This window comes from Plectropomus leopardus, chromosome 16 (assembly GCF_008729295.1).
Source record: "Plectropomus leopardus isolate mb chromosome 16, YSFRI_Pleo_2.0, whole genome shotgun sequence".
NCBI classification, from domain to species: Eukaryota; Metazoa; Chordata; class Actinopteri; order Perciformes; family Serranidae; genus Plectropomus; species Plectropomus leopardus.
Window position 1 is genome coordinate 13,989,658 of NC_056478.1, and position 14,000 is coordinate 14,003,657.

The 14,000-nt window shown below is 37.7% G+C and overlaps 1 protein-coding gene across 2 annotated transcripts in view; it reads left to right on the top strand.

Moving 5' to 3' along the window:
* mthfd1l (methylenetetrahydrofolate dehydrogenase (NADP+ dependent) 1 like) overlaps positions 1-14,000 on the top strand; it is a 52,436-nt gene that overhangs the window by 6,149 nt on the left and 32,287 nt on the right. For both annotated transcript variants that reach the window (XM_042503304.1, XM_042503303.1), the window contains exons 7-17: positions 1,137-1,273; positions 1,828-1,939; positions 3,495-3,562; positions 3,667-3,764; positions 3,927-4,100; positions 4,361-4,497; positions 5,049-5,095; positions 6,658-6,765; positions 7,231-7,305; positions 8,703-8,805; positions 11,624-11,700. In XM_042503304.1, the coding sequence (XP_042359238.1) occupies positions 1,137-1,273; positions 1,828-1,939; positions 3,495-3,562; positions 3,667-3,764; positions 3,927-4,100; positions 4,361-4,497; positions 5,049-5,095; positions 6,658-6,765; positions 7,231-7,305; positions 8,703-8,805; positions 11,624-11,700 (1,136 nt within the window). The remainder of the gene's footprint in view (positions 1-1,136; positions 1,274-1,827; positions 1,940-3,494; positions 3,563-3,666; positions 3,765-3,926; positions 4,101-4,360; positions 4,498-5,048; positions 5,096-6,657; positions 6,766-7,230; positions 7,306-8,702; positions 8,806-11,623; positions 11,701-14,000) is intronic.

Below are 14,000 nucleotides of genomic sequence, written 5' to 3' on the forward strand. Positions count from 1 at the left end.
TAAGAACAAAATGTTTTTTTTACATGCTGCTGAAATGTGTGGCAATTTGCACAGTGCATTATGAACATTTAACTTATCCTAAAAACATGACGACAACTCATTTTGTAAAAACTAACGAGTAGTCCTGCAGTAACTCTCATGAATGGGTGTGTGTGCACTCAGATTGACACACATACGCACATATGTCCAGGCTTGTTGGGATTACTCATGCACCAAAAGCACTCAGCCTTGCAAGACAACATCCAGCTTAAATACGCACTTTTTTTAGAATACATTTTGGGAATTACAGGATTCCTGCACATCCTTAAAAAGTCTTAAAAGGTAATGATTGAATTTATCCAGAAATAAAGCCTTAAAATGTATTGAAATGTCTTAATTAAAAATGCTTAGACATGATTTTTTTTCTGACGTTGCAATTAAAAAATCTCAAAATAATTATTTTTACAGAACACCTTAATTTAATTTAAGATTGTACTTAACCCTAAGTGGTTGATGTAGGTTCTTTTTTTTCCTGATTCATTTTGGTTGTTGTAAAATTGGTCTTAAATTCAATTCCGAGTGGCCTAAAAGAGTCTTTGAAGCATTAACTCTAACTTGTATAAAACTGTACAAACCCTGGAGCTGTGTGGGGATCTGAAACTCCTATGCACCAAAAAGGTTTATCCATAGGGGCACACAAGAGAAATGGCTGACTCAACAGACTAACTACTGAGCTTGGGACCAAATTGAGACACTATGGGGTTCAGAGGGCAGGGGTCAAAGTTCAGGTGTACATCGGGTCACAGTTATTCTGAGTGTCCCTGATATGGTTAGTAGACATGTGATGCACATATTTAAGAATCTGCATCCAGTTGCAGCAGTAAATGAGGTGATACATTTTGAAAATTTATGGGCATTATATTTGAAAATATCCCATGTTTCCGCTTATCTGTAATCATGACCACAGTGTTGCACAAAGCTATAAAACATCTTCTTGATTTATGTGCAGTGATTTCCATCCAGATGGTCAGCAGTTTAATATGTGTCATGAATACTTGACTATGTTGGCTGAAAGTGAGATGTGGATCACGCTGACAGTTTGGTTGCTCATGCAATGAATGAATGAGGTTATGTTGTGCATTAAAACATTTCTGCAGATGCCCCTTTGGAAGGGAAAACTGTGTTACTGGTTGGAGGAGAGGGACCTCTTGTGGTGTCCCTGCAGTGCCTGATTGAACGAAGTGGAATGGTAGCTCTCAAGAGTCACTGGAGCTCCAAGAGCTTACAGAGCCAGGTTTGTGTGCGACTCTTTTCTCCCTTTTGTTCTTAAAACTTTTTGACCCAAGTTTACTTTAGTTTGCTTTTGAAAGGTGACAAGTAAAAAGTTGGGTCCATGTTTCTGTTTGATTTCTGTCTGTTTTAGCATCTTTTTTGTTTGGAAAGAAATACCACTTCAGTCTTTATCCTCTTTTTTTGTTTTCTTTTATCATCTTCTTATGCTCCACATCCTTAAACATGCTGTCATTATTAAGTAGCTTTGATATGTGTAGTTTTAGTGTCCGACCACATGGAGTCAGTCTCACCATCTTTAAATGCAATGTCATAAACCGTGATCAGTTGAACATTTTTCCTATGTAATCACATTTTCCTAAAGGGATTTTGTCATAAAAGTTGTTAAGGCTTGTCATACACACAAAAGACATTACACATGCCTTCTACAGTCTGTTTAAACTCCACAATTTTCTTCACTTTGTTTTTATGCTTATTTTTTTAATTAGCTCCTGTCTTTTTTATGTCCTCTCTTTTAAATGTTTTGTAAAGATTTTCTTTCTTTTCCTTATTTCCTAGGTGATGCAGGCAGATGCTGTGATCCTTTTTGGGGCAGAGAATATGGATGTCCCACCTGCCTGGGTTAGATCAGGGACTGCTGTCATCCGCTGTGAGCCCACCCTAGAGACAGGTATTATTGAACAATGAAACTTCACCCCCAAATGTTCATTTGTATATTAGCTTATCACCCCAGGTAACCTGTCTTCCTCTCTCCTTTATCTCACATGCCTCCATGGTGAACAAAGAATCCAAAACTGAAAATTCTTGGTAAAATGGAGTAAAGAGGGTCTGCATTTAACATCAGCAAATCTTGTCCAAACATCTGTTAATGAGCCCTCACACAACTCATGTAGTATAATCCAAGTCCCATTGTTTTTGGTTAATACAAGTTTAAGGGACTTTCGAGTTTTATTCAAGGACATAACAGATGTCAATAAATATCCCACTTGCAAATTTTGAAACTTTTATGTGTCTTAAAAAAGGCAGTTGCTTACAAGTGGCTTAATGAGTCTACAGAACGTCATCACGGCGAACACGGCTTTACAGCCTTGCAGCGGAAGTGACGCAACCATGGTGTTTGTTTTATTCTGGCAATAGCTTTTTACTTTGGCGACTGCATTTAGGCTTCAAAAATCCTGAAGGTAGTGTTCATTTGTGAAGATTATCTTGCTGGACAAAATGAGTAATTATCATAAAAGTTTGCTCACCACAGAGCTTGTTTTGTGCAATGATCCAAAATCCAATGGAAAAAAAAATCTGATAGGCCTTTTGATGAGGGAACCAGGGCGATGTTAGCTTTCAGGCTGACCTACAGAAAATCAGTGTCACTCACATGGAGCCGCTATCACACGCAAACTTTACACACACAAACTGTAGTCAACCACAGATTTGTTGTAGTTTCATCCAAGGTCATTCCTGATCTTCTCTTCTTCTATTCCCACCAGCTCTGCATCACAAATTAGACTTCTCACATACACACTTAGATGTTACAGAGGATCCATCATTATCACCCAGAAACAAGGGCACCTCGCTTTCAGGCTTAGTGTCTTTCACAATGAGCTTTCTTGTATTTCAGTCTCAAAACTTCCCCGACTTTGTTCTTAATCTCCTGCTGGATATGAGACACATCGAGTCATGCTAGCCAAGAGTTTGATAACAGGAATTCCCCTCAGACGCCTGATTATACATAGACTCACTCTGAAGCTCCTTCAGGATGACTGGTCTTCCTCTCTTTTTAAATTTTCTTTCTAAACATCTCTGCTTCATATTCTCTCATGATTAAATGAACACACACTGGTTATGCAAATAATATGAGTATTGTGATTAAAAATAAACATCTTAGTTAAGCAGAACTGAATTTCCTTCAACAGAATCTGTGTATTTTGTCCAACTGTTGTATAACTTAAAAAAAAAATTAATATGTAATCTTAAAAAAAAGTAGCATATACAAAATTACAAGCATGCATAACCCACATACAAGAAACAAAACAGGAAAAAGAAAATTAGCTAAGAAAACAAAACTAGATACTAACTAACTTCAGCTTATAGATGGGAAAATTAAGGGTTTCAAGTACTCTCAAATTTTAGTTTGCAAACTTACTCGTTTAACATTTGAATATGGATGGATGTTTTTACTTAATATGTGCATTTATGATGCATTTTTGTTTTGTTTCATTTTGTTTTAGATGAAAATGTCATTGAGATGTCCTCAAAGTCTGGGTTAGGATACCTCACAGCAGCTTACAGAACACAGGTACGCCTCCTTGTTTCTGTCTTCATTCTCGCTCTGTTTGCTCTTTTTTTTGTTCTAATGATTTATACCTATCTCTCTGTTTGTCCCTCCTTTTTGTCTACTAGAATGTGGTGCGTAGTTGTAGTCGGTGGCACAAGGAGCAGCAGTACCGACCCTGGCATCTGTGCAGCCTCAAACTGCAGCCCCTAACCCCTGTACCAAGGTATAGACTGCCATCTGTGAGGGATGATTATGAATTTAATAAATGTACCTGGACCTAGAATCCTTTAATCTGTCACACTTTTGTCTAACTTGCACCTTTAGAGGCATTGTCAATATATCTGATGCTTTAAATTCAACGTATCATACTTTCTGTGTTTGCCAGTGACATAGAGATTTCCAGAGCCCAAACACCGAAGCCAGTGCACCAGCTGGCTGAGGAGATTGGTCTGCTGCCAGAAGAGCTTGAAGCTTATGGCAGAAGCAAAGCTAAGGTCCGACTCTCCTTGTTAGACCGCCTTCACAAACAGCCTGACGGGAAATATGTCCTGGTTGCTGGGTGTGTGACTCACTGATCAACTGAATCCTTTTTTGTAATCATCACATTCCTTCAGTGCCCCCTAGTGCTTAAAATGTGTGATTTAAAAGAAATAAGCCCCACTTTTCCTTGGCAAGGGAACCAGGGCAAGTGATCACTTTATCCCTGCTTTCTGTATGGTAATACCTTAAAGAAATACTTCACCCCCAATTTCCTTTAAAGCAAGACATCAGTTTTTGGCTGCAGACTAAACTGATGTTCTGTGTTTTTTGTATGTCTAGTATAACTCCCACCCCACTGGGTGAAGGTAAAAGCACGGTGACCATCGGCCTAGTCCAGGCTCTGTCTGCTCACCTTAAGCTGAACTCCTTCGCCTGTCTCCGCCAGCCTTCCCAGGGACCTACTTTTGGGGTTAAAGGTCAGCAATGAATACTTAGGTCCTTTTGCTATTAGTATTTGGAATATATTCATTATTAAAACTATGCTTTTACCCCTGCTTACACCTTTTTTTTGACTACATGGTTATTCAGTATAGTAGTCTCTCACTATTAACATCATTATTCAAAAAAGTGTTGAATATATTTTTGTTAGGAAAGCTGTCACATTGAATAACAGCGTGAGTTACATTCTTTAAGGAGATGTATTTTCATCTTTAAAAAATATGTCAAACTGCTTCAAATGGTGGATGTTATTTTGAAATGCAACTCTTCACTTTGTTTTCCTCTTAACTGAATAAATTGAGTCGGCTTCAGACAAGGCCAGACGAGCGCCCAAACAAGCAGTTAGGAATGTCTCAAGTAACTGTGTGATAAGCTATCTTTGTCAGCGTGTGGCTAGCATTTCATACCCTGCTACATTTCGTGCAGGGGTGGAGTAGTTCACGCAAAGTCCAACACTCAGCATTCCTCCTTTGTGTGTCCCCGTCCTGTTTGTCTGCCTCTGACTGTGCTGCCTCTTCTTTGTGCCTAGGGGGAGCTGCAGGAGGGGGATATGCCCAGGTCATCCCGATGGAGGAGGTAAGATACACAGACACCCTCATTGCTCCCTAGCTGGATTAACGCAGGCTTCAAAGATTTAAGCTGTGCAGAGACTCACACTTGTTCAGACACACACACACAACCCCTGGAGCTGTGGCATAATATTGCCTGTGACTAAATCACTGTCCATAAAGACAAGGAGGAAGGGATGAGTGGGAAGCTGCAGACTCGTAGCTTTCAGTCTTTTCTCAAATGAAAACACCAGCTTTAATCCGCTTCACTCCTTTTTCTCACTTCTATGCATTTTTTTTGTTTCCTTTAAATCAAAGGGCTCATGCCAAACAGAGAGGATATTTGGCATTATATTTTTAAAGACCTGGGGCAGTGATACTCAACTCACGGCCCATGGGCCAACTCTGGCCCATGATAGGGTGCTGGGTGGCCAACTGACCATTTTCTAATTCACAGTGAAAACATGTTGATTCACACAGGGAATTTTTTTCTTACTTTGAATGTAAATGAAGTACCAGCATGTCTAATAATCATCAAAATAGAGCATGTTAGTCAAAAAAATTCCCACAGATCCCCAGACAGGTCTTGGGACGAAGGTACAAATGTCCTCATATCCTGGAAACGCTCCCGCATATACCTGACTTGTGTGGGGCTGCTGCAGCTGGATTTACCACATTGATTTATTTTACCTGATAAAAATAATTAATGTTTGTTTATTAAGCCCCTGGCCCTCTGTCATTTTGTAAAAGTGGCTCCTGGGGTAAAGAAGTTGAATATCTCTGGGGGACAAAGTCAGAACCATGAGGGGATTACTTTGTTTTAAGCCACATTCATCATGTGATCCCAAATTTACTGTTGGAGGTTTATTAGGATCCTCATTAGGCAAGGCAAGGCAGCTTTATTTGTATAGCACATTTCATACACAGGGCAATTCAAGTGCTTTACAGAGTAATGAAATATAAAAACATAATAAAAGATACAGATTTGCAATAAAAGAGATAAGATATACAAGGTAAAATCAATTACTAAATGATAGATATATATATATATATGTTACATTTAAAAAAAAAAAATTAGCTAACGTCCTAGCATCAGCTAGTCCCTGTGGGATCGGATACATAAATCATTCAGTTTAACAAACAATTACATGCATTCACACTTCACATAAATTAAATGTTAGACACTTAAAACTAAATGTGCGAGCAATATTTTATACGATATATAATTTCAATTTTATTTGCAGTTTATTCATTTAATGAATTAAATACTCTTTTAATGTTTTCTTGAAAGTGTCTCTTTATTTATTTTTTTAAAAAACAGTTGATTTGAGGAGATTTGCCCTTAGTCTAGGTGGTAATAGATTCTCTAAACTGGCCTGTCTTTTTCAGCTACTTAGTTTGCTACAGATGCACACTACTTGGTCCATAAAATACTATGGTGTCTTAATACTTAAGACATTCCTAAAAAGGTTAAGAAGACTATATTGTAATCTTTTCTCTGCAGGTGCACTACCATACTACAGGAAGATTACTCTGATGTCTTGATTTCACCTCTTTTACACTTTCTGTGTTTGTCTGTCTTGTGTTCAGTTCAACCTCCATCTGACTGGTGACATTCACGCTATCACAGCAGCCAACAACCTGGTGGCAGCAGCCATTGATGCCAGGATGCTCCACGAGGCGACTCAATCAGACAAGGTGAACCATAGACATAGATAGACCATAGACATTATTCACTATGTTAATTATGCGGCCATAACACTCTAAATTAAGTATATTAGTAAAGCTTTTATGTGATATTCAGGGTATTTGTTGCAAAAAATGCATTGGACAACTATATATATGATCACTTTAATAGGCCTGTTTTTGGTTCACCACACATACTTCAGACAGTGAACCTCCCTAATTGTACATATCTTATCTTGCAATGTCACTGAATTGTTACAGGGAAGCCTAAAATGTACACCGCAGAGAGAATTAACTAATATATGCTTTTTGTGTCCCACTTTAGCAGTCACATCAGTGTTGTGTTTGTGTCTTTAGCGTGATGCATTCTATTCAAGAAAACATTATTATCCACCAAAGTGCAATTAAATGTACTTAATATGCATATATATACACACACAGGATTTAATTCAGTTTTTTTCTTCCTGTACCTTCAAGGCTCTGTTTAATAGACTGGTCCCTTCAGTGAATGGAGTCAGAAGATTTTCACCTATCCAAGTCTCCAGGCTTCGTGTAAGTCCAGACACTGCAGTGCCAGACTCACTTTTGGCAGCAATCATTAATAGCCAGAACATTCTGTGCTGAGCTGTTGATAAAAAAAAGATGTTTTTGTCCACTAGGGGACCTCAGTGAGCCTATCCAAAAAAACATCCCTTTCCTTCCACAATGTCCTCATCTCTAGATATTTGTTTATGTCCCATGAAGCTCCTAGAAGGGAGAAGTTTAAACATGGGATGGACGAGAAATTAGAAGGAATATAAAATATTAATTGGTCTTAATGGACAGAGTGAGAGATAGAGTCATGTGTGTTTTTAAACAGAACACCACCAGTGAACCTTTTGAACCTGACAGTGAGTTTATTGACTTAGTTGTCATTTACTCCGGTCTCATTTTCACATGCAGAGATGACAGTGTGTCCAGCTGATGTGGACATAGCAAGAAAATAATCACTAGTTTTGTTTCAAATAAAATATAGAAATGGTCAGATTAACGTGAAATAGTATTAATGCAAATAGCAGTAGTGCCACAGTTGGGACCAAAATGTGGGCACACCTGGAACAAAAGCCAAAAATTGCATGTAAGCATCACATCTCCAAAACCACTTACAGATAGGAAGGAGTATTTATTTTACTGATACTGATATAGATACTGATGCTGCTTATTGATACTCATTGAGACTATTATTGATGCTGCTCTCTGTAATTTGGTGTAAAAGATAAAGACATGGCATGAAAAGATGTAAAAAAAAAAAAAAAATTGCCACAGATGTGTGGTCAATAAGTGAATGGTGGTGATGTGCCTTAGTGCTGCTTTACATTTTGCATGTCAGCCATGACTGGAGACCACAATATATAAATAAGTGCGTACATAGCGTCGCATGTAATCAGCTAATGCTGGCAGTTTCGTCATCATGAGGGGATGGTTAGAAATTCAAAAATGCCAGTTATGTTAGAATGAATTAATGTTACATAAATACCTATGGCAGCAGCATTTGTCTACAAACTTATTGATAGTCTTCATAAGTATATTGTAATCCAAAGTCTAATCATGCACACATGCACAATTTCATATTTGCATGCACACTCACACATACTGATTTTTTTGTCAGCCTCATTATATATTGCTTTCATCAGAGTATTGTAATTCATTGTATCACTTCTTATTTATTGTATTACCTACGGTGAGATATTTCTATAAGCCCATTTGGGTTTCTAACCTCTCTGGCACCCTGTTTTTCTGTATTGTTTTTCACCTGTTTTTTGTTACTGTTTTTAATGGTATGAAGAAATGAAAAGAAATGAGATTTCCACACCGACCAGTCAGGCACTGGTATCAATTTAGTATAGGTTCTGGATATGCATCCAGACTTACAAATGACCCTTTAATCTTCTTTCTCTCTTCTGTTCCAGCGTCTAGGGATCGATAAAATAGATCCTGCATCTCTCACACCTCAGGAGGTCAGCACCTTTGTTCGTCTTGACCTTGACCCCTCCAAGATCACCTGGCAGAGAGGTATCCCTATAGAAGTGTAGGAATTCACTCTGTACATTATATCTGGTTGCAACCTTCTAATACTGAAGATAACTGTTTTTTTTTCTAGAGACACACGGTATCGGATTTTTTGCCGATATATAATAGCTTATTTGGCCGATAATCGATACTAATATTTCTATTTTTTTCTCCCCCCAATTTTAGTGATTATCAATTCTTGTCTTTAGTGGAATTAACATCATATTATGCATACTTGTTGGTCCACCAGCAGTTGAAGACATAAAATACAATGCTTTTCAATGTATGTAATATTCATTAATTATGCAAAATAAGAAAAAGCATGTTGGCCGGTTCTAATGAAGTGCTGAGTTTATTGTGCATATCTAGTTTTTTCCCCCAAAGACCAAACTAAAGGACAAGTTGTGTGTTTCTGAAATATTCATGAGGATTTGTGTTTGACTTCCAACTTTTTCACGAAGCAGTCTTTTTCTTCTTTCACATAAAACTAGAGATATATGTTAAGCTTCAACTGCAACTTTGAAATTGAGCAAAAAGTTTCTTGTTCGTTGTTGTGAAATATAGTGACAATTTTATTAACATAACAATCCAAAAGTTATGTTATATTTACTAAAATGGTCATGTTATAAGGCATGCTGCACGGGTCTGATTTTCAACTGGCACCATGACATGCAATACTGCACCCACTCCACCACCCATGACCATCATGCAAATTTAATTTTCATAAAAGAGGAACATCCCATGGTCCAGGGTTATGACTGGAAGTTTTTATTTTCCATTATTCAAAACAAACACCAATCCAGACCAACTCTAAGAACAAGAGGGATAAACAACTCATTACAAAAGTAATGTGGCATCATACAAAATGTATAGAGAGGAAAATAAATAAATAAAATAAACAAATACAGTGAACCTCAGTACAGATAAGGACTTTTAAGAAAGCAAACATGTAATCCCCCTGACACTAGTTGTGATTTAATTGCGCCCAACTTACTCCTGCTTTTTTGTATATGTATGTATGTTTTCTGCTCTATTGCAGTTCTTATATGACATCCTCTCATATACACCAACCTTTCCAATTTAGTTACCCAATCCTGAAAAGCAGGTGTTTCAGGTAATTGTTGCCAAATCATGATTGCCGTCTGGGTCAATTTCTCAAAGTTTTGGACAAAGTGCAAAAAAAGTGCCTTTAACATCAATAATATAGCTGTGAATCATTATCCAGAAGTTTTGAATGTTGGGGCATGAACACAGGGCATGTAATAAAGTGCCTTGCCCCTCCTGCATTTACAGCAAATTGCAGAATCAGTTAAACTAAGTCTATGTAATCTACTGAGGATCCAGTTGTAACAACGCAGAAATTGAAACCGTATCAGTTTCTAATCTTAAATTAGAATTAGGGCTGTCAAAAGCTTAATTTTTAAAATCCTGAGTAATTGTAGAATTTCAGTAGTTAACTGAGATTAATCACATTTTTTAATCACATGTTTTCAATTCCATTCCTTTGCATTTTAAAACAATTTTGAGGTCCATATTTATAAGGGTAAGCAATTCTTACTAGTTTATCTTGATTAGGAATCAAATGACAGCAGAAAACTGCGTGGCACTTGCATAAAGTGGGCAAGTCTGTAAAGGGCAGACTCGTGGATACCCACAGAACCCATTTTCATTCAGATATCTTGAGGTCAGAGGTCAAGGGACCCTTGTGAAATGGCCATGCCATTTTTCCATCACCAAAACTTCTGAGTGTTATTCAGTCACCTTACTGATGAGCTAGCATGATATTTGGTGATATTGGTACCACTGGATTCCTCAGGTCTTCCAATTTCATATGATACCACCATCACTCTATCTTAAAAACTGATACAGCCTCATCAAGACAGGAATGTCGGCTAAGGACTAACGCAATAAAAAAAATAAATAAATAAACACAGTATACAAAGACTTAAGGCATCGCAATTAACACAATTAGACTATTTTTTGTCTGAAATTAGTATTTACTGCAGTATGTTGGTGTTCTCGTCAATGAAATTGGCTGTGACAACTCTTACGGCCCTTGTGTTCATGTGGATTGAATGTAAAAGAGCCGCAGTCATCAGTCACAGGGTAATAAATGTGAGTATAGTAGGAGTGGGAATAGCTGCCTCAGTGGTAGCTGTGTTTGGTTTAAAGTTGTCAGTGAGAACAACCAGCCGAGTGCTGCTATGACTGATGTGGTATTTACTCCAGTGGCCTCAGAGGGCACTCTTAAAAGATGAACCCTGGAGATTAAAAACAGATTTACCACCTAATGTTACATGGGTGTGACCGTGTGTGTGTGTGTTCATGAAACAAACCATGTTTTTCCCCCTTCATTTCATCAAAGCAACACATGGAGAATGTTTTATTAATGTGGTTTCCTGGCTCATTGTAACAACAATATAGCCACAGATTTAATGCCACAATATCAGAGATTAGGCAAAGTGCAGAGAGAAGAAACGTTAAATAGCAAATCTGTCATAGCATGTCATCACCTACTCACAATGACAGATAAGAATCTCTCTTCTTGTCACTTATTGGGTGTAGGTGTGTGTCTGTGTGTGTGCGAACCTGTGAATGTGCATATGTGTCAATTTAACAGCATGTGGAAACCGATTTTTACAGTCAGGTTCAGGCTGTGAAAACATCAATCTTTCGTGTGTTTAAGGTATCAGATTAAGGTGTATTTCGTCACTGCTCTGAATAAAGTTTAAGTGTCTTGTCTGTTATTACTGTTACACCAATTTTCTTGCTCCAAGCAATGTTGCATAAAATCAAAATGATCATTTTGTCTGTTTTTCAGTTGTTGACACAAATGACCGCTTCTTGAGGAAGATCACAGTTGGACAGGCCAGCACTGAAAAAGGACAGATCAGAGAGGTATGCAGCATTAATGCCTTCACAGTCTGGATTCCTTTGAATTTATGACATTTTTTGAAAATATTTTTCACCCACTGTTTTTTGTGTATTTTTATGATAACCAGAGTATGAATGCTTCTGCAGTATCAGTTTTGGACCAAATTATTCACTAATCCTAATATGTTACATTCCTGTTCATAGCAAACATTGTGTTCATTCACACACACTTTATGACAAACAGTGATATCACTGCAGTGTTTTCATTGCAAAGGCTATGCAGGTGGGTGCTTTAACCAGCCCCTCCAGGATCACAACAATTAAAGGGGAACAAGTTAACTATTTCAGTATGTTATTTTCATTGCCTGGGAAAGGTCAATCAATAATAGTGAACACGAGCTACTCAAAGCCAAGGACCAGAGAAGTAAGTCTAAAATTTGTCATGTCATAGGGTATAAAGTCTAGAGCTTCTCCATAGACAATGAATAGGAGTGTAAGTTTGGGGGGTTTTTTAGACTTAAATGAGCTTTATTCTATTGTGTATTCAGTTCTGAATCAGAAGATAGACCCATTTAATATCCCCCTGGGTGCTCTCAGTGTCACCTATAACATCTTTCCTGATTCATTTCTATGGAGCAATTCCAGACTTTCTACCCTATGACATCACAAATTTGAATTTTAGCACTCTAGTTTTTGGATTTGGGAGAAAGTTACTCATGTCTACTAATATTTTCTGGACTGTCTTAGACCATAGAAATAACTTGCATGAATTTTCCAAATGAATGAACTGCCCCTTTAATGCAAATACAATCAGTCCCTGTGAATTTTGCATGACTTAGCAAACAAATATTACTGCTAAAATCATGTGTCCAAAAGTGAGGGTAATTTGTTTTGCACTGTGTGCCACGTTGTGGTCAAACACAAACAACATCAATTGACAAACATTTCTCTCAATTGCAAAAGCCACCAGGAGAATGGCTGAAAGGGTGGACAACAGACAAGACAAATCACAACGACTGAGGCTGTTGCATCCACATCTATTGCCGAGTTAGATAAAATATGCAGAGTTAATAGTAACTTAGTGTTGTGTAAAAAACAATCTCAAATCAGTGCAGTTTTATTCTCACTGGAACAAGTCGCCTCGATTTAAATATATATATATCCGTTGCATAAAGGTACATCTTGAACTGTTATCTCTGCACATTGCATATATTAACTCTCCTGTGAACTGTGCAATTTTTTTTACAATTTTTTTTTACAATTTTTTAAGTATCTTTTGTCAGAATTTTATTGTAACGTTCTGTATTGTTCTTGGGTCTTGCCATATTTCGATTTATTTTTCTGTCCCTCTTAATATTTTTACTGTTCACACAATAATACACACAAAATTAGCAACTTTTTTTTTTAAATTTTCACGTACTCCCACAATTGCCTTAGAAAAAAAGCCTAAAAGCATTGTCACATGCATTGCCTTTTTTTTTTTTTTTTTGAAAAGCTGCTGTGAAATCATTTTAGGCTGCAAAAATCCCCCGAAAAAGCCCAAAAAATCCTAGGGGGGATGATTAACATGGGTGTAATACTATTATTAAGGTGGCATGAGATGTGTTTTTAGGCACTTGCACAGTGTATAAAAATTTTCATGCACACACACACACACACACATATATGCACACATGCAGCCCCTCCATTTCCCTCCCCTCTGTCCATGATAAAGCCCAGATGTATCTCACCCATATGTCTGTAGTAATGACAGCTAAATGAAATCCTGTAAATAAACACTTCACCTCAATGGGAAGCAAGCTGGCTTAAGTGAAAGCAAATGTTTAAAGAAGGAGAAAAGCGACCCACCCACCAATTCTCTCACACACACACACTTACACCTAGAACAAACACACACACACACACACACACACACACACACACACACACACACACACACACACACACACACACACACACACACACCAAGACACCACACATACCAAGAACAACCTCTGAGCTGGTTCAGCATATGTTTACATTTACCGCCATCAGTTCATCCATTCTGTTTCCCTTTTCATTCCTCTATCCTCCACCTTCCTCCAGCGCTGGATACACTATAGCCCCTCAGGGTATTATCGCAGGGAGTGGGAGTAGAAATGTTGTGTTCCTTGGTGGACTGATGTGGTTTAAGTTATGTTTCTTTTTTCTTGTGACGTGGGATGGAGACTGCTTTGGTTTTTTATTCTCCCCCTGTGGACTCCCCCATTCACTCATTTTCTCTCGTTTTTCTCTGTCTCTTGCCTTTTCCTGACAGTTTCACATAAATTTTACAAAAAGTCACA